Raw genomic sequence first — 23001 nt, 5'->3', positions numbered from 1 at the left:
TTTGGCGTTTTAGAATTCGGTTTTTTAGGCGGTCCCGCATTTTAGAAATGTTTAAAAACTGAAATAATTAGAGGCAATCGAGTTAAATTTATTTTAAGCAGTGTAGATAACTAAAGTAAAATCAAAGTAGATAAACCTTTTTTATAAGCAGATTTATAACTTTGTGTGAGCCTCTGATAAAAGCAGATAAGCAGAAGCTTTATCGTTGCTGTGTGCGTTGCTATGGTTAAACTTGATAAGTATGGTTAAAAACTTCTTCTTTAAGTAACTTCCTTAGTTCATCAAATTGAGACGCCATTAAATTTTTCTTTAATAAATAAATTACAACAAAATTAGACGCAATGTGTATGTTAAACCATTTGAAGATTTTCTACTTATTTTTATAAAATACGCATAGTTAGTTTAATATTACCAGTTTAAAATGTGGGAAATAAAAAATCCGAAATAAAAAAAACTAAAATAACTACCTAAATAAAATGATTTAACCAGGCGCAATGAGCCTATCAGAACACTCAGGTCGATTAATACTCGTTACGTTATCTGTAAAGTAACTAAGAGGGTTTTGTAAGTCTTTTAAAGACAGAAAACTACAAGAAAGATCTAGATTTAAAAGCGCTCCGGTATGGAGAAAATAACAAATGAATAAAGCATGTGTCTGTTAGATCAGTTGCGTCCGACGGAGGGTTAAAATCACATAATTGATTTTTAGACAAAAAAAACAATAACTATACATTTAATACAAATTAAAATGCGATGGTTATATAAATTTGCCGTTTTTTATTCATTTTGTGTCACTGTGCGTCGACAACTTATTTTTGAAAAAGTACGTATTTGTTAAAGTTCCTTAATTTTTTAAATATTTAAATAAGGTAAGTATGGGTATTAAGACCCACCTAAAAAAATGAAAATGTAAAGAAATGCAGATTTTTTTTTGCTGCCAGTGATAAAACCAGATAACTCTAATATTTTAATGTCGAAAAAAGTTTCACAATTTATTTTTTCCCTAAGTTCGGATTAGTGGGCCTTATTACCCGCCGGGCCTTAATACCCACACTTACCTTATTCACTTTGTAATGTGGAATTACTTATTTAACTCTTTTTTTATTAATAATACCTAAGCTAAGTGTTGTTTGAACAAACAATAAATAAATAATAATAAATTAATTTTGGCATTGAAAAATTGCCAAATCATTATAATGCAGGAATACGAATTTTTTCCTAATTTTATTATGTTTATACTTTGTGATGATAATATTATTTCTCTAAGTATACTTTAGCATACGCTAAAAGGCCTAACATTTTGCTGATCCACTTATTTTTATCACTGCACGATGGTCATTTGCATACTATAAATCAGTTCATTAAACTTTATGTTCATTATATTATATGTCAACCAATAAATTTATGCGTTAAAACGCCTTATGTTTCAAAAAGATATTTAGTTAAAAACTTCATTAGGACTTTTGTATTGTATATGTAGTTGTTGTAATTTTTCTGAATTACTCATGGAGTGTGTAATTCAGAAAAAGTCAAACATCTTCCTTAAGTAATGTTTGGTTGGTTATCAGTTAAAAAGTTAACTGTACATTGTAGATAAAATAATGAAGCAAGACTAATAATTTAAAGGTAGGAGATGTTACTAGACAACAAGAGGAGCATATCTATCACAGATGATACACGCTTATTATTGGTGAGGACCACAGTAAAAATTTTATTTCAAAATTAATGTCTACCCAAAGTTCCCAAAATTTAAACCCTATTAGTCGTTAAAAAATAATTTACACCAGAAAAGATTACAAACAAGATCAATTTAATTTAAAAAAATTATTTTACCTTAATGCACATTTAAAAGAAGCAACATTAAATTATATTTAATGCTGTTTTTTATTATATTGTATGCAAATTATCTTTGTGCATTAAAAATAGAAAAGAGAAAAAATTAACAAAATATTTCTTTATGATAATAGCAATAAAAACATCTCTAACCATTTAAACATAAATGATAAGCAACACAATAATGAAAAACAGTAAAGTCTATGGAAAATAATTTAGCAGAAGAAAAAAATGTTTTTGTAAAATCTAAAGTTTTAAACAGATGTACCTGTAAGTTTCAAAGCTTATGTTTTTGATATACTTTTTTATTTTAACAACATTAGTTTTTTGTCAGAAAACCAGGAAGTCCCATATGGGCTTGAGTTTTATATCTTTTTCTTTCTGGTTTGGTGTTCGGAAGCTCTATAAGTGTTGAGTGTCGTATGATTAGCATTGATAAAGATATTTATGAGATTTTATGATATGGAACCTAAAAGTCATAGTTTTGTTTTCAAAAGAAGTCAATAAGCCTATTTATACTTTTGGAGCTCCTTGATACCAAATAACAAGAAAAAATATTCATTTTGTGTGACAAATCTGAAGTTTTTTTTCAGGACTCCTCATTCCAGCAGAGATCACACTAGACCCTCTATCTTTCAAGGCCCCAAACATTATAAATACGTTTTTCTAATAAGAAACTTGGGTCGTTACATATTAAATCATTTTACCATTTTTATCATTCAGATTTGACTTAACTTTTGACCAATCACAGATTTTATGAAGAAATCACAATCCTGAAAATTTCAGCCTGATTGACCGAACTGTTTTAAAGTTATGATTGAATCAATATTGACCAAAGTTTGAGTATCTGTAGCTTACAGAAGTTTTTTTTGATTTTTGATCGACCAAAACTTTTTAAATAAAAAAGTTAATATATAATATAAAAGTTGAAATTTTTATAGTTAAAGTTTTTTAATTAAATAATCAATTTTTGCTGATATTTTTGAATGATTGATATTGAATGATTGAATTAAACAGTTTTTGAGTTATTTTTTTTATAGTCACTTAAAAACGCAATATTAGAAAGTTTTTTGGAAACTTTAATGTGATGTTACCTACAGAAAGGCAGTACTAAATTTTTACTTTTTTTTGAAAAGTTTGATTAGTTATATATAAATTGTGAAAACTTTTACAGTGAAAATTCGATATATCACTACTAAAAAAAATTTAAAGACCTATTTTCTATCTTATGACATGACTGTAGCCTTATGACTAAGGTGTATATTTTTAATTTTTACCTGAATAAATCAGTTTTTCCTTATGTGATATAATCATTGCCTTAATTAAATTTATTTAATATTGTTTCGGAATATGTATTTAATTTGATGCATATAATATTATTATAATGATATAATTTACACATGGTTATAATTTCAGTGTAAACACTTCAATTGCATTTAAAGTTTGTATTAAACTCTTAATCTAAAGTTATAGGACTGTAAAAAAACTCTTTATTGAAAATATCTCCACTAAAAAATGTAAGTAATTGCGACAAATTAGAATGCGGAAACAAAAAGGTAAAAAACTTGTACAATCATGACAAAATTAGTAGCATCAGCATTAGATGTAGACCCAAAATATATTGCATTAGAAAAATAATAAAAGTGTATAAACTGATTTAGACAACGAAACAAAGTGATAAAATGATTTAGACAAACTTTTTGATGCAAGAAAAAAAAAAAGGAAAAAAAAGAGAGAAAATGTTACTTTCATAAATTCCTGATAGTTACTCAATTAAAAAAACTTCCAAAAATTTTTAGTTAAAGAACATCTTCTTAAGAAAGCCCGAAAGTGGACAGCGGGAGAAGCGACTTAGTTTTTACATGTTCTTATTATCAAAAAGCTAATTTGAAGTGCGCTGCTTTACCTAAGACCTTTCATATGATCTGCTCAAAGTTTATTTGATATATTACAAAGATTTGATGAAAGTATGTGTTTATAACATAGATATTTGAAACTGCATGTTTCATATATTTTTTAACTGCCCTGGTAAAAAAAAAAAAGTATGTTTGAAGACTTACTTAGAAAATGTGTTTGAAAAAAATGTGTTTGATTTTAACAATCAGATTAGATACAAACAAAGGTTATAAACTGACCAAACTACTACCAAACTGCACTAGTCATGGACTAAGCAAACACTATTAAGTTTACTCAAACTCTAAGTGAAACTTTGTATAATCTTTGTCACATCTACTTTATCAAAGAAGCACTATCTTCCTACTTATCAGAAGCAAAAAGATCAAAACACCTGCTTTATTCTTATGGATTTTGCAGAGAGCTATTATTTTCTTGTGCAAATTGCTGTACAAAAGTACTTTGCTGAAAAGCCATATGAGCTACCTAACATCTATTTGCTGTTTTTTACTTTATCAAGCACAATTTTCCTACTTATCAGATGAAAAAATATCAACACACTTGTTTTATTTTTATCGAATTAGAATCTTTGTACTTATCACAGGCAAAAGATCAACTTAAATGTGAATGCAAATTGACCATCTTTGCCATAAAAAAAAAGTGTTCATTGTTTTGTCACAAAGTTACTCCGTATGTTCAAAATCTAACTACCCACAATCAATAAAATAAAATAATTCAGTGAGTCTGCTGTGTTACATTACAAAAGTTACAAATATCTATTAAACTTAATGTACCACCTTGAAGATTACAAAATAAATGCTGAGCATCACTTGTTTACTATGTCTCATGGCAAAAGTCCATGTAATGGAAAAGGAGCAACTATAATTGAAACTGCTGCAAGCAGCAATTTCAAATCAGATTCTCACACCTCACAAACTGTATACATTGATGTTAGAAGAGAATAACATATTTTATTAAGTGATGAATATTAACCAGGAGACTTAATTTAACCTCCAGAAACAATATGAAGAAATGAGCACAGTTCTAAGCAGCTCAGTTTTATACCAGTTAGAGAGGAATTTTTTTAATGAAGAATCTCTAGCGATAATGTCTATGATAACGCGGTTGCTAGAAAATATCAACATGGTACCTTTTTTTAAATTTTAAACCCAGTAAATACATTGCATGCTTTTACGATGATAAATTGTATAATAATATATACATAGGGTTTGTGCTTGAGATTTGTCATGAAAACCAAGATGTTAATGTGAAGTTCATGCATAGAATCAAATTGAATTTGAAATTGACTAATGATATCAGCATTTGTCCTAATAAACTAAATTTGAAATGGACAAATAATGTCAGTTAATGAAGTCAGGTTTTGTCGTTTCAAACAGTTGAAATAAGTTATGAAAAGTTTCATTACTTATTTCGACTGTTTACGCTATTTTATATGCCTGCAAAGTAAATTTCAACAGGCTGATGCTAGTGTTAAAGTAAATTTTAACACATAATTTTTACTTTTGCTACAAGTGGTTAATCTTAATAGACAAAAGTAATAAAAAAGGTGGTAAAAATTTGAATCAAATATGAGGTGATACTCTGGGGCTCTTTTTAAAAACTAGTTAATTTTGTAACCAAGTAGGTTATAAGAAAATAGCATTAGAAGCCAAAATCATATGAATCTATTAGTACTAAATATTTAATCGGAAACTTATTTTATTAGGAGTTCGAAAAATATTTCTTAGTTATTCGCCAACATATAACATTAACAAGACACAATATTAGAATGAACCATTAATTAGGATCGAGAACAGAAGTTTAAATGAGTATTTAATTTAAACCTGCAATCAAATGAAGTTCCATTTAAATGAAAATCGAATTTCTTTCAAAATTTCCTTTAGAAAAAAGTTTTAATTTCAAAACTAATCAAATAGAAACAATAAAAATATGACTGATTTGGTCACAATTTATTTTAATTAAACCTATTACTCTTGTGACCTTAATACAAGGTACGGGAAGGCGGGGAGGGAGGACGGGATTAGAATAGAAAGGGTGGAGGGGAAAATTTAGTCCAGATCTAATATAATGGGGCGGGGGGAGGGGGAAGGTTTGGGTAATAAAAAGGTGGGTGGAAATTTTTTTATGTTACAATGTAAGTATTTTTTATAATATATTTTAGTTTATAAATCCAAACTCATATTTTTTACAAAACACGCGTAAAATATTTAAATCTAGCGTGGTTTGCGGTCAAATGCACAATTTCTAACTGATGTTTCATCATAATTTCAAATGGATTTAATATGCTGATAAAAGTTTTTTACTTTAGTAAGAAATAAATAAAAAGCTCATTTCCGACAAATCAATATTTACAAGGTTGGCGATTTTTAAAGCTTGTTTGCGCTGAAAGTATTTGTTTTTTCAGTGATTTTCGTATGTAAGGCACTAAAAAGAACAAAACAGATTTAGAAAGTAGCAGTATTAAATACCTGGATCATTAACTAATTTATTTTAATGAGGCAAAATTTTGTCAGTTATAAACTCAACTTTAATCAATATATGCAATTTAATTGGTAAGTCCCAACGTGAAAATAATGTTGAAAAAGATATGAATATGCCACAACTTCAAAACATCAATAACCAGAATGAGAATGTAGATGGTACATCAGGATCCAATAGCGTAAATGTTAAGAATATTATATCTAACAATGTTTCAGGTATTAGTAATAATTTACAAACAAAGAGTGGTATGGAAAATATGGAGCATTCGGCCGCATAACATATTTTTGTATATAAAACTTTTTCAAGTTCAAAAGTAACAACTTTTTTAACATTATTTACTTTTTAGAAAAATTAGCTTAGTATTAACAGTCATTGAAGAAGCTTTAAATTTGGTTACAATATCTTGGTTTTCAATTTAACTTATGTCGTCAATGCGTGAGTAGGTAAAAAGTAGTTGAGAGATCCTTAAAAACTTTATGAGGGTTGTATTTTCTACCATAATAAAATTTGGCTAACAAAATTTATCAATTTACTTTTAGCTTTAAATCTTGTTAAAACAAAATCCCTTTTATTCAGATCCTCCTTACAGACCTCTTCAATATGTTCATAATTATTACTCAAATTGTCACCAGAATTGTCATGAAGGGATGAAGCGTCACTTTCGCTGTTTTAGTGAAGTAAATTTAATAGTCTTTAATTTGTTCTAAGCCAACATAGAAGACTTTATTCATTATATAATATTATCTAAACTAAAAATATGCAAATAGGTTAGTTTTAGTATACACATAATAAAACTCACCAAGGATAATAGTAATAATAAGAATCAGCACATTTTACCATACTAAATAAAACAAAATAAATAAGTTCAAATAGTTCAAATATATTCATTTAAATATTTAGAAGGATTCTGGGATCTTACTGAACAACGAGGGACTGATTCTTAAATAGAAATTCCATTAAGACTTGTTGGAGAGAGAGTAGAAAAAATTTGAAATATCTTAGGATGGAGAGGCTCAGCTGAGAGAATTGTCTTAGGTTCATTGGAGTTATCTTTGTAGTTAGCGTTTCCATTATTATAACTGATTATATCGGCCATTGGTGCAAGATGTCTTGTAGCAACAGTGGTCTCTCGTCCTTCAGGCATTCTTACATGAGAATATTTACTATTAGCCTCTAAAAGCTCAATCTCTTTAATCAATGGTTCATATTTGCTTAGTCGAACATGCCTTTTTAGCAATACAGAACCCGAATTAGTTAACCATGTAATGAAAAACGTCATGTAAAATATTTTCACAGTTCATGGTAGGTAAATTTTTTTATTTGAGAGCAAGCAAAATTCTTTTCCAAATTATGTTATTATATCTTTAACACTGACCGTCACCCTGAGGATTATAAGGAGTCGTTCTACTCAGATCGACACCTCCAGAATTAGGAAAATTGTGGTGCTTTGTTGACATAAAGCAAGTGCCTCAATCTGAATGTATATAAGCTTCTTTAAAGTTCATGCTTAGTTGCTCAAAAGGTTGAGTAGATTTTATTAAGGTGTGGTTAAAATTTCTTGCATAATATATAGGTTTTAATTCAGCACAAATTTGACATAAAAAATGTTTTTTTTTACATCATCAATTGAAAAAGGCAGATTTTATGATTTTATAAAATGATAAATTATGGCGATTCCGGGGTGGTAAAGAGATTCATGTAGTTCCTTAAGAGAGGGTCTGTTTATAGTCATAGAGCAACAAAATTTAAAAAGGTCATCAGCAACAAAGTTGTTACGTCCAGGGCAATAGGCTATATCATAGCTGTACGAAGAAAGTTTTAACATTGTTATAAGAAATGGTCATTCCTAATTTTTCCACTCTTGTTATTATCAAACATGAAAGAGGCAGAGCACTGGTTGGTGACTAGAGTAAAATGCCAACCAACAAGGTAGTGCTTCCATTTTACGAAATTATCTGACAATAGTATTAGCTTCCTTTTCATCAGAAGAATGTTTTATTTCAGTAGGTGAAAGTTTAGGAGAAAAGAATGCAACTGGTCTTCCAGCCTGATTAAGGAAAGCAGGTATAGCAAAATCAGAGGCATCTGTATCCACCACAAATGGTATACTTTCATCAATAGCTTGTAGAGCTGTTGAGAGAATAATTTTTTTATTTTATTGAAACATTTAACAGCTTCAGCTGACAGTGGAAAGGCAGAAGTTAGAGATAAAGGATGAATTTTGTCAGAAAAATGTTTGATATATTGGGAATAGTATGAAAACATACCAAGGACTTGACGGAGAGAAGCACTATCGGTAGGAGCAGGCATTTCAATTAATAGCTTTAAGCAATCTGGATCAGAAGAAAAAGGGCCACTTTGTATAATTAAACATAGGAAGGTTATACACGTAGTTGGTAATTTAAACTTTTCTTCATTAAACGTAAAAATTGCTTTCTTAGAAGTTTCAAAAAATTTTCTAAGTTGAAACATGTTTATTTTTAAATGTACCACATACAATCAAGTAATCTAGATATACAAAGGTGTCTTCTAATTTTTTTTTTGTATAAACTTATGAATGATTCTTTGAAATTGTGCGACAGCATTAGTGAGGCCAAAAGAAATTTTTATAAATTGAAAAAGATTTTGCTTATAAATGTGTCAGAGTTTTCAGTGTAAAGAAGAGCTCTTACCTTGGCCCTAGTATTAAAGATATAAACAATAGAGTTGAGTGAGTTGATAGAAGAGCAAATAATCTAGGCTAAACTAGGTGCATGGAAGTTTGCAGCAGCAGACATGACAAAGTTTTTTGATGGTTTGCTGACTTTCTTAAAATGTCCTTTTGTACCACAATTGTTGCATTCTGCGTATCTGGCAGAACACAATTTTCGAGGGTGACGGTCACTTCCAGAGAAATAGCAAAGTCTACTCGGTATAGTAGAAACTGAAGCAAGCTCAGTAATATATTCGGAATGTTTATTAATTCTAGCAACATTACCATACAATGTGTGTGAATACATTTTGTTATTTCTTTGAGCGTTTTCCAATATACAAGCTTAATTATAGGACTCAGTAAGTTTAAGAGTAGAGCTTTTTTGTTGTCGTTGACGAATATGAAAGTGCTTAGACCACTTATAAATGAATCACGAATGTATTCTTCACAATGTTCAGGAGCAAAAACCTGTTTAAAGTTTCAATCTTTACTGATTATAAGTAAGGCCTGCAAAAATTCATCAATAGATTTTCTGGATGATTGTTTACGTGAAGCTAACTGATGTTTGGAAATCAATTTTATTTTAGATTTTACAAATAAGTTTTCCGGGATTTCCATAGTGCCATTGATTGATTCAATGTCAACAGTATAGTTGAATAAAAAAGGAGATAAACAGTTAATGAGGACATCTAATTTAACTTCTGTTTGTATAGTTTTCATGAAGTTTATAAAAGTTAACCAGTGATACCATTCTTTAGAAACTGATGCAGAGTTGGGATTGCTGTCAAATCGTTCTAGTCTTAGATATTTATCTATTTAAATATGAAGAATAAATTGTAGTGTGGTGAAGTTAATAGTCCATAACTATTTCTAAGCCAGAAAAGAAGGCTTTATTCATCATATTATACTATGTAAACTAAAATATAAAAACAGGTTAGTTTTAGCATACACTTAATAAAACTCAACAAGTATAATAATAATAATAATAATAATAATAATAATAATAATAATAATAATAGTAATAATAATAATAATAATAATAAGAAGAAGAAGAAGAATCTGCACACTTTTGTATTTTATTTTGGTTTGATGCTTAGAGTTACTTTGTTTTTAATAATCACTGCACGATGGTGTGATTGGAAAAATTTCATCATTTTCAGCTAGGCCTTTATTATTTTCTTGTAAAGTTTCGTTAGGTAAGGGTGGGTCAGTAATTGCACTTGAAAACCCGCGTCAGTAAAAACCAAGCGGTTCTTTGGCGAAATGCTAGTGTTTTTGAAACTACTTACAATGTTTTCACTTGTAAACGCTCTAATATAAGCACGATATGTTAGTTCAGGAATATTTCTGACAGTTATTGTTTTCCCAGGATTAGATACCATCCAATCATTACATGCAATGCTAAAAAATATTTTAAAAGGCCAATATATTCAAATATTTAATGGCTGAATTCAATAAGTTGTATGGGTAGCGAGATTTAGTAACACAATTCCATTAACTTTGCAGTATTTAATACTAGTAAGGCTAACATGTGACTTGTAATTGTCAAGTAATAACAAAATCGGATCATCATGAAAGCAGCGCGTATTTTTAACTATATGTTTTAATATTGAAAGAAATAACTCAGCATTTGTCCAGCCAGATTCCCAGTGCTAAACTTTATACTAGAGCATCAGCTTTAAAGTTCTCTACATTTCTAATCCTGGGAAAGACATAAATAGGGGGTAGGCTTTGTCCAGTTGCACTAACAATTCCCACAAAGATGACTAATTCTCCTCCTCCAGCTGAGGCAGCTTGTGAAACCTGTTTTTTTCCAGTAGCCAAAAGAGCTTTCAGTGTTTTCGTTTCGCTTGTCACGCCGGTCTCATCGAGATTAAAAATTTTTTCTGGTGCAAATGTGTATTGTTCCAGTACCTTTCTCAGGTTTTCGAAAAAATGATCCACTTTAAATTTATTAAAACCGATGCTTCTACTCAAGCTTGTACTCTCTGGCTTTCTGAAATAAAATGTTGGGTGACGAGCCATAAAACCTCGTTGCCACCTGTCTTTTGCTTGCCTTTATTGTTGCCACTCTGGAGGAATTTTGCAATTAAGCAAAACAGAGGCATAGTCATAGGCCAACTTTTCAATATGAACATATGTAAGTCCATAATTTAATTCAGAGCATCTTACAATATAAGCTTCTAGTTCAATTTCCTGTTTTGTTGTAAATACTGGTCTATTGGTATACTTATTCGCATATCTTGGCATTTCTTATTCACTCTCATTGCCAGAGTCATTCAAATTTTATAAATTTTTTCTCAAATACTCTTCTTTGGTATTTTTTTCTAATGTTATTTTTATTCTACTTTGTAATGTGGATCTCTTTATACCATAGGACCTAGCGGCCTCTCCTTCGGAGTATATCCCATTTAAAATGTACAATAATTGCTTGCTTATTGCTTTTTTCATCTATCTAGTTCTTGCTCGTTTTCAAAATGTGTTTTCGAAGCATATCTTAAACCAAAAACATTATTTTAAAACATAAAGGGAGCATTCAGTCTAGGCCGATTGCTCATCCGATATTGGTGGGCGATTACTCCCTGAACACCAAGTGAAAGAAATATGTTTGTAAAGATGCTATTTGAGTTTGCAGGTTAGAATGGACAATATTTATTAATTCTACAATATTTAAAGTAATTAGCCACAAAAAAAGCTGACGACAAAAATTTTAAATCACTTTAAACATTATTTACGAAAGTAATTAAAACAAAAAATTCTTACCTTATAACAACCCTATAAGCGTCGTAATTTCGCAGGAAATTTAAATAAGTTAATTTAAGTCAAATAGAAAATAAATACCCTGGATGAATGGTTCTCATGGATGAATGCTCTCCTCTTTACCCTACTAAATCAAAATTCAAGTATGATATATTAAATCCTGCAACTTGTCCTGTTTAAATGGAAATGAACAACGGATGTTGTTGGTAGAGCAGTCAACAAAAATATTATAGATTAATATTATAAAAGAAATTCTCAAGGAAGATGTTTCAGTGACACTTTTTTTCTATTGATATGAAAAAAGGTGCTTTTATATTCTAACTCATCAGGAAAAATGCCCGTGGCGCAGTGGTTAGAACGCTTGCGGCCGTGGCGCAGTGGGTAGAGCGCTTTCTTTAGAAGCAGGAGATCCAGGTTCGAAACGAGCTCTGGACATATTTTCGCGTCACGATAAGGAAGGAGGCGTGAACTTCCTGGTTAAATGCATTTCCGCGGTGCTCTGTGACAAGACCGTTAGGATTTCTTGGGGCACCTACAAAAAAAAATTAAAAAAAAAAAAAAAATATTCTGCTTTTGCTGTCGTTTTTTTTTTCATCAATAAAGACAAGCTTAACTTCAAGTGGATCGTCTGGTTATGCACACAATAATGTGGTTATTTGAACTGGAAATAATTACGACGAATATATACAATATACTTACTAATGGCAATGGGTTCCAACTATACCTGTAATAATTGTCAAGTTATCTACCCATTTTTTACACAAAGAAAAAACTACAAAATTAACATGAACCTATTTTTTTTTTTTCTTTGAATTTTTTTTTCTTTTTTTGTTCTTTATTACAATATTTAATACAATATTTACAAATATATCAATAAGAAAAGTTACATGCAAAGAAATCGTTAAAAAAAAAATTAGGAATAAAGATAATTAAAGCGGATACTCAAAGAAGACCATACAGGTCTTGTCACCGTGAACCGCTGTAGAAGAACATTGAACTAAATTTAGATTTTAGAAAAAACAAAAATAAAAAAATACAAATTTTAAACTTTTCTTTAGTTATGATCTTTATGGCTTGAATTAAAATACTAATTCTTCTGAACCGCATGACTCAAGCGAAAACAATAATATCATAATATTTTTAATAAACAAATACGTCTCGCATCATACTCGCATCTATGTGATCACTGATTTTTGTTACTCAAATGTATCTTACAATTACACTAATCTTAATTGTTAATTAATTAATCAATAAACGAAAATAATAAGAATATGATTGCACTAGGTATATCCAAATGCACTTTAAGGTTGTCCAAAAGATTGTGTAGAAGAGTTTATCAAATGTTGGTGCGTTTACGTTTACGCTTCAACCGACAAAAATGCTAAACCATTGTCAAAGGATGGGTAATTTCAAAAAGTATCATACATTCAATATTTTCAAATACATCCATTCATACACATTAATTTTTTTTTTTTTTTTAATATTTTTTATTACAAAATTAAATTCAATATTAAAAGTATACCGAATACAAGTTATTTACAAATATTACAACTTAAAATAAAAATTAAAGTAAACAAGTAAATAATAAATGACTACTGTACAAATGATGTCAGTGCAACTTTTAACAAAATTCAAATAATGGTATTTAAATATAGTTTCTCACATAAACTTTAAATCAATATTGTAATAAAGTAAAATATAAATAAGTGATTACAAAACTGGGTATAATTAAAAGTAAGTAAATATATTTTCAATTGAGAAAATTATTTTTTTTTAGTTTTCTTTTGAACATATAATAATTCCATTCATGAAAAAAATCAAAATTTTCTAAAATTATTTGGCTCCATAAAAAAGCTCCACGAAAAGAAATGCAAAATTTACCAAAGTTTGTTTCAAATTTCGGTTGTTTAATAAAATTATCATTTCTTAAAGAATATTTAGTTTTTTCTTTTAAAGAAAATAAATCAAAAAAGGAAGCTGGAGATGAGTTGGTTTTACATTTAAACACAAAACAAAGAACATTGTAAACATTTACTTGATATATATTAAAAACATTCATGTTAATTAAGAGTGGCCTTGAGTGAGTAAAACGATTTTTGAAATTTGTAAGACGTGCAATATCCTTCTGCTGACAATAAAGTGGCTTTAATTTACTTTCATAGGTACTACCCCATGCAATATTAGCATAATTAATATGACAGTGTATAAAAGAGTAATATAATTGAGTTAATTAATGTTTGTTTAAAAGGCAACTTGCTTTATATTAAACTGCAATGCTTTTTGCAATTTTGTTACATAAATGTCCAATGTGATTGTTTCATGATAGATTTTCGTCTACAATGATACCTAGAAAATTTGTGAAAATTTCTTCTTTTATGTGAATATTATCAATATGAAGAAGAGGCATATTACTTGGAAGTAAATGTTTTTTAAATCGTGGATGAAAGAAAATCCATTTAGTTTTATCAATGTTGAGTAAATGTTTATTTGACTTAAACAAGTCAAATATTTTTGTTAGTTCAATGTTCATTTCATAAAAAAGTTTATTGATGTTATTATTAGATAGGAATAGGTTTGTATCATCAGCAAACATTATAGTTGTTAATTTTGAGACTTCATGGAGATCGTTAACATAAATTAGAAATAATAAGGGCCCTATTATAGATCCTGTAGAACTCCACAGATTATATTTAGATAATCTATATTTAGATAATCTTGTGAAGAAGATCCGTCAAAAGAGACAAATTGTTTGCAATGTTTTAAATAGCTTTTTAGTAGTTTTAAAGCATTACCAATCATACCATAATGTTCAAGTTTTTTAAACAGTATTTCATGGTCAATTGTGTCGAAAGCCTTAGATAGGTCTATAAAGACGCCTAAAGTAAACTCGCACTTTTCGAATAAATCAGTTATACTAATAATAAATAATAAACTAAATAATAAACCAAATAATAAACTAAATAACAAACCAAATTTAAGTTCTATAAAAATAAATAAATACAAATAAAAATAATATTAACATTACTATTTTTATTTAATTGATCTTGATTACGTAGTTTAAATTATAAAATATAAATATTATGTTATTAAAAATAATTCAATACAGAGGAAATAATTTACAAATAGTTGAAATAAAATCTTTAATAACTAAACTTTTAACATTTTTACCATTTCAATACTTTTTTTCACACGTTTAGTCAATGACTTGATCTAGTGTAATGTCTGCCAACAATTCTCTTTCACAGTTTCATTAAAAACAATGATTCCAAGTTCTTCTATGTTAAACAACTTCTTAAACGTGTTTTTAAAATTTTAAGTTTTGAAAACAATCGTTCTAAGTTTTGATCGTTTTAAGTTTTAAAAACGATCAGTAACATGTTATTTGGGTAAGAGGAATTGTTATAAGAAACATGTATACTTTAAATAATTCATTATTCTCCTAAGAATACAATTTTTGAATTCATAATAACATTTGTTATGCATAATAAACATAAGTTACGTTTTTTTTTTTTTTCACCCTTGTTATTATTGTTTTCCTGAGAGTATTTAAAATCTTTATAGTCTGAATCTTCTTGCAAATTGCTTTGGTTTTGGTATACATTATATACATCCTTAATATCAGTTTGGATATTAGAGGCCATAATTTTACAAACAATAATAATTGTTCTCCTAATTTATGTTTATCGATTAGAGGTTAAAGTACACAACTATTATCAATAGCTTCAAAATGAATTTCATTTTTTGCAATTTCTTTAAATCTTCTTGGATCAAATAATTCAAGATCACAATAAAATTCTTTTTTCCCTGAAAAACTACATTCTAAGTAAGCAATAATAATATCCATACCTGCGTGAAATGTTTTGATTTTATAAACATTTTCGGAAGTATCTTCATCTCTTATGTTTTGGTTAGTACTTAAATTTTCTCTATAATGTTTTGGAATAGCTTGTCTGCTCTTTTCAGGAAGCTCTAATACTAAATAAATATATCACTCATCTTCCCAAATTACACTGGAGACAAATTCAATGAATATTTTTGCTCCTGTACTGTCTAGTAAAAATTAGAGAGCAGTGATGTATAGTTTAACATTGTTAAATACGTCGATACATCGTTTTTAGTACATCGTGTTTGATGCATCGAAACACACATTGTTAAACAATGCATTGATAAACCATCATTAAACAATGCATTGAAATACTGGATCGTTAAACAATGCATCGAAAGAATGTAAATAAAATATAAAACAGCAAAATTCAAAACTTAAATTTTGTTTGGTTTTGGTAATTTGCTATTGTGCAACAATAACAGAAACCACCCAGCCAGCATTTGATTTAAAAAAAAAAAGTTTTTTGAATGTCTTTTTAACGTTCTTTTTAACGTTTAAAAGATGCAATTGATTTATGATTAATATTTCATCATACAATCTATTACCTTTTTCTCATGCGAAATGTTAAAGTATCTTAAATAACATAATCGTAAAGTAAACAACTCCTAATTTAAGTAATTTTATACTATTTTATATATTATTTTTCATATAACAAATTTTAAATCGTTACGGTACATTTTTGTTTGATTAACCGTGTTCGATGCATTGAACAACTCATTGCATCAGATGTATCGAACACGATGAGTTGTTCAACCCATCAAACATAATTAATCAACTCATTGTTAAACGATACGTTGTTCCACCCTAGTAAAAATTCTCTTTATTTTTACTAGGGTGACTTTATTTATAAAGACTTTATTTTTCCATCAATTTTTCTTCATGCTTGAATATAATCTAGACCAGATGTTTTTTGGTAATCAGGTAGATCAGTAGTAAACTTAAATATTTGCAAAAACATCATTGTCATTAATACTATTTCATAACGGGTAAGTTGACTTAATTTTAAGCTGTACTTCTTACGCTGTTTGAAAAAACAATTAGTAACAGAAATTACATAAAGTGCAAGTACAATATGCAGATACACAAATTGTTTTCAGTCATTATTCTTGGTTGTTTCATTCCACTTATTTATACGACCAAATATCTTAATAAAAGCATCATTTTTAGACTTTTATCGAGTTTTACAAATATTTATCAAATGTGACAGACGACTGGGATTATTCTTATTTTCAAAAACATTGAGTCTTTTATAAGATTTTTTGAAAAAAAAACAAAAAATTTGTAAAGAAGAGAGATAACTTCCAAGAAAAGAAATAACTGTAACTGAACAAGAAGTACTTTGTTGTAAGGCTAGATTTAACACATGAGTCTAGCACCATGAATGAGTATGCCTTGGGAGCACTTCCTTAAGCTTTGCTTGAACTTCTTTATATTGGCCATTCAAATTGGCAGCATCATCATAAGCATCTGCTATACAATTATTTAAGCAAATGTTTATAGAATTTTAAGTTAGTTTTAATAAATCAAATAAACCCTGCCCTGAAGAGGAAATCACGTTGTTTAAATCTACAACTCGTTCCACAATTTCAACTATAGACCTAGTGCTTTCAGTTCTGTCACTAATATACCGCAAACAAAAACACATTGATCGTGGGTAGATATATCCATAGTTGTATCCATAGTAATTGAAAAAATACCAGCTGAATTTTCTTCTTCAGATATTTTTAATAATATTATTTTACCCTTTTTTATTGATATCTCATTATTCCAAGAGTAGGCCACTCTTGCATTGACTTTTTTGTGTACTAATTTCAAACTCTCGTCTTAATATTGTTGCCTTAATATGTGACGCATCTGACCAAAACCAGTCGGATGTCGCGTTATGTTATATTGAGAAAACCATCAAAACATCTCAAAAATTTAATTTTTATCATTATTTATTTTTTTGCATAAGTAAACAATTATGAAAAAAAAATAAATAATGATAAAAATTGAATTTTTGAGATGTTTTGATGGCTTTCTCAATATAACATAACGCGACATCCGACTGGTTTTGGTCAGATGCGTCACATATATATAAGTATATAACATTAATTAGGTTCACTACACCAACTCTAAAATAACTTTAACATTATAAATTATTTTCAACTTATTCAAACTATTATTTTAACAATTTGTAATAATAAAGAAATGTATCTCAAAAATTAAAAAAAAAATGTAATTATGAAATTACTAAATTTAACTGAAACTACCTGTAGTTTAATCTATTTGATTGGAGGCCAATGTCTTATAATTTTTAAGAGTGCCTACTGAACTTTTTCCAGTGTCCAAGTGCAACGGTACCCGCCTGTCAACAAGTTTATTAGTCTTTTTTTAAATAACAAAATATTTTTCCTTATTTTTTTATAAAATTCTTATACTATTTATTTCTCAAAACATTCATAACACAACATTATCGTCTTAGCTAAATGTTTAAATTGTGAGAAAGCAAACATAAGAAAATAATGTTAAAACAACAACAACTAGTTTTTTTTTTTTTTTTTTTTTTTGTTTGTTTTCAATGAGGTAAGAATTGTTTATGGGTACGGTTTTTTAATAAATAAAATTATCAAAAATTTCCAACATAACTTTTATGTAAACATCATTTCATAATTGCAGTGAAAATGTACAACAATTAAATACTGCTTATTGTTTTCCGGGTAAACTATTTCAAAAGACTGTTAAATAATCTAATTGAAAAAAGGTTTTGCATTATATAAATGGCTTAACGCATATGTGAGTTCGCTATTTTGCACAAATAACTCACATTGCTTAACGTTTTTTTTTTTTTTTTTGCTTTTATATATTCAAGTACAAATAAAAAATAATCGTAATACATAGATCAAATATAAGATCACGGATACTTGTGGAGGGTCTAGTAATTCTGTCGTCGAGAACCATTTACAATAATTGAAAATTGTCATAAACCGTTTACAGTATTAAAAAATCGTTTACAAAATATATTACCTAACAAAAAACGAAAAAACAAAAAAAATAAAGAACAAAAAAACTAAAAAAAAAAAACGAGATTAAAAATATACAGGTATGTTATCTAGTGAGATTATAATTTTTTTTAGTTTACTTTTAAAAGTTGCATAACTCAAACCCTAAAAAAAATCAAAATTTTTCGAAACTATTTTTGTTCCTGTATATAACCCTGTGGAACTCCACAGGTTATATTCAAAAAATTTGTAAACAAGGAGCCATTTGATTTGGATAAACTGCTTACGATTATTTAAGTAACTCTTTAGTAAATTTAAAAAATTTCCCGTGATTCCATAATGCTCTAGTTTTTAAAGAATTAAATGATCTATGGTATCAAAGGCTTTGGACAAGTCTATAAAAATAGTGAAGAAGAGTGAATTGAGATTTTTTAAACGAATCCGCAATACTTCATGTTAGATGAAGTATCGCGTGTTCTGCGTAGTTATTTTCGTTAAATCCATATTATTTTTGTTAATTCCGTATTATTGATTATTCTGTAAAATTTTATTAATAAAAAGATGTTCGTATAACCTATTGTAAAGGATTCTTTCTAAAATTTTTGAGAAGGCAGATAGAACAGAAATTGGACGATAATTTGTTATGTTAGAAAATTCTTTTCTTTTAAATTTAGGTGTTACGTAAGCTATTTTAAGTTGATAGGGAAGATTTCCTTTGCTTTTTTGCGCTCCGAAAAATCTGAAAGCGTATAGTTTTTATTATCTAATATGAATCAATTATAATGTTACCATTTATATTTTCATACCCTATGGCTTTATTAACTTTTAACATTTTATAAGCAATATCAAATTTTTTTTATGAAATATCAATATTTAGTGTTGAGTTACATGGAAAATTAGGTTCAAATGTCGTATTAGTTATGTTTGGAATATTTTTAGCTAAATTCGACCTAACAGTTACAAAGAAGTTATTTATATCATTTGCTATCTCTTTCAGATTATATAAAAAGTTATTGTTAACTTTTATAACTTTAGGCAAGTTGTACGCTTTTATTTTATGATTTCCTGTAATTTCATTTTAAAATTTGCTACGTGCGCTTTGAATTATGTTTGAGTTTATCAAGCAAGTTTGCGTAGTATTTTTTTTTTAAGTTTTTTCTTTGACTCTCGAATTGCTTTATATAATTTTTATAAATTATCTTTTTTCTGATTTTGATTTCAAATATTTTATATAAAGTTTTCGTTTAATTTTAGAAGATTTCCTGAGTGCTTCTGTAATCCAAGGTAATTTGATACATTTATTTGTTAAAGTTATTTTTTTCCTCGGAAAGTTTGCGTCATATATTTCAAAAAAAGTTTTATAAAATGAGTTAAAACATAAATTTGCGTTAAAGGCAGTATTAATATGGTTCCAGTGAAGCAACAATAATTGTTCTTTGGGTGACGTAACATTTGCTGCATTAAAACAGCGTTTAAAGAAGACTTGTTTTAGTTTAGGCGCTAATTTAGTATCAACATTTATTGAGAAAAAAATTGGAAAATGATCAGAGATGTGATTTTTAATTATACTTTTTTAAGAGATGCATTAAATATATCTGTCGTTATTATGTTATCTATTAATGAAACTGATGTTAAAGTTATTCTAGTTGGTTTGTTTATCAATGGAATTGCACCCTTTTCAAATAAATGCGTTTGAATATTACATCAAATACAATTTGCGTAATATTCAAACGCATTTAAGTTAATGTCACCTATTTAGCAGCCTAATTTTTTTTTAGTAGTACTTTTCTTTATTAATTTTGTATTGATAAATGAATTAAAATTTTTAATGTCCCCAGCTGGTAGTGGGTAGACTTAACTTAAAAGTATATTTTTGGGTTTTTTGACTTAAATTTCAATTTTTAGAACCTTTTTGTCGGAACCAGAAAAACTCATGTTTGGCTTATTAAGAAACCTCATTCTATCGTTTACGTGAAATAAAACTCCACCTCTGTACTTATTAGTATGACTTGCTTAGTGTATGATTTTAAAACCTGGAAGATGGAAATTTGAATCAGGTTTAACATTGTCAGAGCTACACTAGGTTTCTGTAATGCAAATTACGCTAAAAATATTTAACGTTTCCCCAATATTTTTCCAAAGAGTTTCAAACTTATTTTTTAAACTTCTGATGTTATAATGTATTACATTAAAGTGATCTCGCTCAAGAAATTCTTTTATTTCGTTGTTATAAAAATAAAAACAGCAATTAATGTTAAGCTCTGTTATTCTCATTTTACTAAATCTTGTATCTCATTTCAGATGTTAGGTTTTAGAGACTTTTGGAAAGTCTTCAACAATGTCATTAACTAAATAAAGTCTAAAATTTTATCTCTATATCACGGGTTTGACCTATTGACTTCTCAGAATAATGCAGAGTTGTTTGCAAAGAAATCTTACTCTAATTTGACTCTTGAATACAATGGCCATACTCTTCCTGACAGTTAAACAGATTAACTCATTGTTAAACTTTAAAATCACTCTGGCTTTCAATGCTAAAGTTATTTCTCAATTAAACACTTCTACAGTTTGTGCTTCAGAATAAGTTTCTATCATAGTCTAAAATAAGTATTCTCCAGAACACTCTTCAATTTTTGCTAAACTTTTAAAAAGTGCTAAATAAGTGGTTCTAATTTTTCAAAACTCTAGAAAACATTTTGACTTCTGCAATTATCTTACGATTAGTTATCACTCTGTAATAAGTTTCTTTAAATAAAGGTTTTGCGGCTATGAAATTATTTCTTTCTAACTAAAGTACTTAAGTAATTCTTGAAGGCCTACCCTCTTTTTTGTTTCAAGTAACTTGAAGGGTATCTCAAGGTTCTATCTTTGCTTCTATATTGTTTCTTATCTACATTAACGATCTTCATGAAATCTAAAGTGGCTCTATATGCTGACGACTCAACTTTATACTCTTATCTTGACTACAATCTTTACTTTTTAATTTCTTAGAACAAGCAGCCAATTTTAATTCTGGTCTCTCTTCTGTAACAGCCTGCAGTGGCTTGTGAATTGAAGTTCTTGACTTTAAATCCACATTTTTTGTTAGACAACAAAACTCATTTATTTACTGCAAAAAAATGTTGCAATATTGTTGGCATTCCTATAATGACGAATAACAACCCTTTTACTCTTGTACAAAGTCTAAAAGCACATTGTAAATGCAATTGACCTGCTTTATCTGCCAAGCTTGAGCAACTCTCCCATTGTTGTAAGATTGCATTTCTTTCTTTTAACTACAAAAACAATCATGCTCAATGCTCAAACGAGCTATCATTTCTATAACGATAAACCATAACTCATTCTTGCATGGCTTTTTATTCAACAAGTTGCGTCCATTCACAACACATGTCCCTTCATGCTAAAAAAACTTTTAATAATCCATTTTTTTTCCTTCCACAACAAAAAAATTTTAAACTTTCGCCTATCCTCATGTTTTCCTTTCTTATGCAACTTACAACTTTTTAATCTAGCTGGAAATAAATTAGAGTTTAAAAGTATATAAATGTATGATAGTATTTAATAAATAGTAAATATAAGCATAAAATTATAATATATTAAGTTATAAAATTTTTCCAAGCCCCGGCTATCAACCCCTGCTAAATCTTATAATTTTGCTGGGGCCTGGGCTGGGTTCGCAAAAAGTCTCAATCTTTGGCGGAGCCGGGGCCGAGGCCCCGATTACTAACTACCAACAGTTGAAAAAATTGATCCAATTGAATGCTATAATGATACTGATAAACATTACCTCGTTTCTAAAATCGCTGATTAGTATAACTCAAATTGAAGAAAAAAGGAAAATTTAAACAATCTTTAAACAGTATTGTTATAATAAATTAATCAATATAGTAAATAATACTTACTAAAAAAGGTTGAAGAAAGTGTCCGGGAGGTGCTGATGATCAACGCTTTTCTCGACCCCATAAGCAAATATAAAATCGACAAATTAAATGTTAACTAATTCATTGATTAAATATTTATAAAACTTTAATAACAATTGTTTTTTTATAAAATAATCTAAGTAGAAAAATACTATATCATTTTAATAATTATAGTTTTAATTACACCCTTAATATTTTAGTATATAGTTAATCCTTCATTTGTTCCTTATTAGGGTAAAGCATGCATGTAATTATTAAAAGTAGTGAAACTCAAATTACACTTGAGGTTGAGCGTGTTGATACAATAAAAAAAATGAAGAAAAAAATTGCAGATCAGGAAAATCTTGACGCAGATAAATACTATTTGTATTATATCTTTAATTTGTTAAAGGATAAAAGAACGCTCAAATACTACAAGATTCGAGATCAATCTATCATTCATCTTATCTATCGATTTAGAGGTATTTAAGTGTAAATAAGTATGTGTAATATAGCTATTTCAGTTTGTATTTGAAGTTTGTTATATAAATTAAG

The 23001-nt window shown here is 28.3% G+C and overlaps 2 protein-coding genes across 2 annotated transcripts in view; one reads left to right on the top strand and one right to left on the bottom strand.

Moving 5' to 3' along the window:
* The first annotated feature begins 737 nt into the window (after window positions 1-737).
* LOC136081920 (polyubiquitin-like) overlaps window positions 738-23001 on the top strand; it is an 84438-nt gene continuing 62174 nt past the window's right edge. Inside the window, exons 1-3 of the mRNA XM_065800351.1 lie at window positions 738-823; window positions 19802-19831; window positions 22701-22928. Coding sequence (XP_065656423.1) covers window positions 22709-22928 — 220 coding nt within the window. The 5' untranslated portion in view covers window positions 738-823; window positions 19802-19831; window positions 22701-22708. The remainder of the gene's footprint in view (window positions 824-19801; window positions 19832-22700; window positions 22929-23001) is intronic.
* On the bottom strand, window positions 8180-8700 carry LOC136081452 (uncharacterized). The gene is made up of 2 exons (XM_065798766.1): window positions 8496-8700; window positions 8180-8358 (listed from the first exon to the last, which is right to left on the bottom strand). The coding sequence occupies exons 1-2, from the start codon at window positions 8698-8700 to the stop codon at window positions 8180-8182; spliced, it is 384 nt and encodes a 127-aa protein (XP_065654838.1).

This window comes from Hydra vulgaris, chromosome 06, assembly GCF_038396675.1.
Source record: "Hydra vulgaris chromosome 06, alternate assembly HydraT2T_AEP".
Taxonomy (NCBI): domain Eukaryota; kingdom Metazoa; phylum Cnidaria; class Hydrozoa; order Anthoathecata; family Hydridae; genus Hydra; species Hydra vulgaris.
Note: the sequence above shows the minus strand (reverse complement) of the source record. Positions and strands in the feature narration are given on the sequence as shown.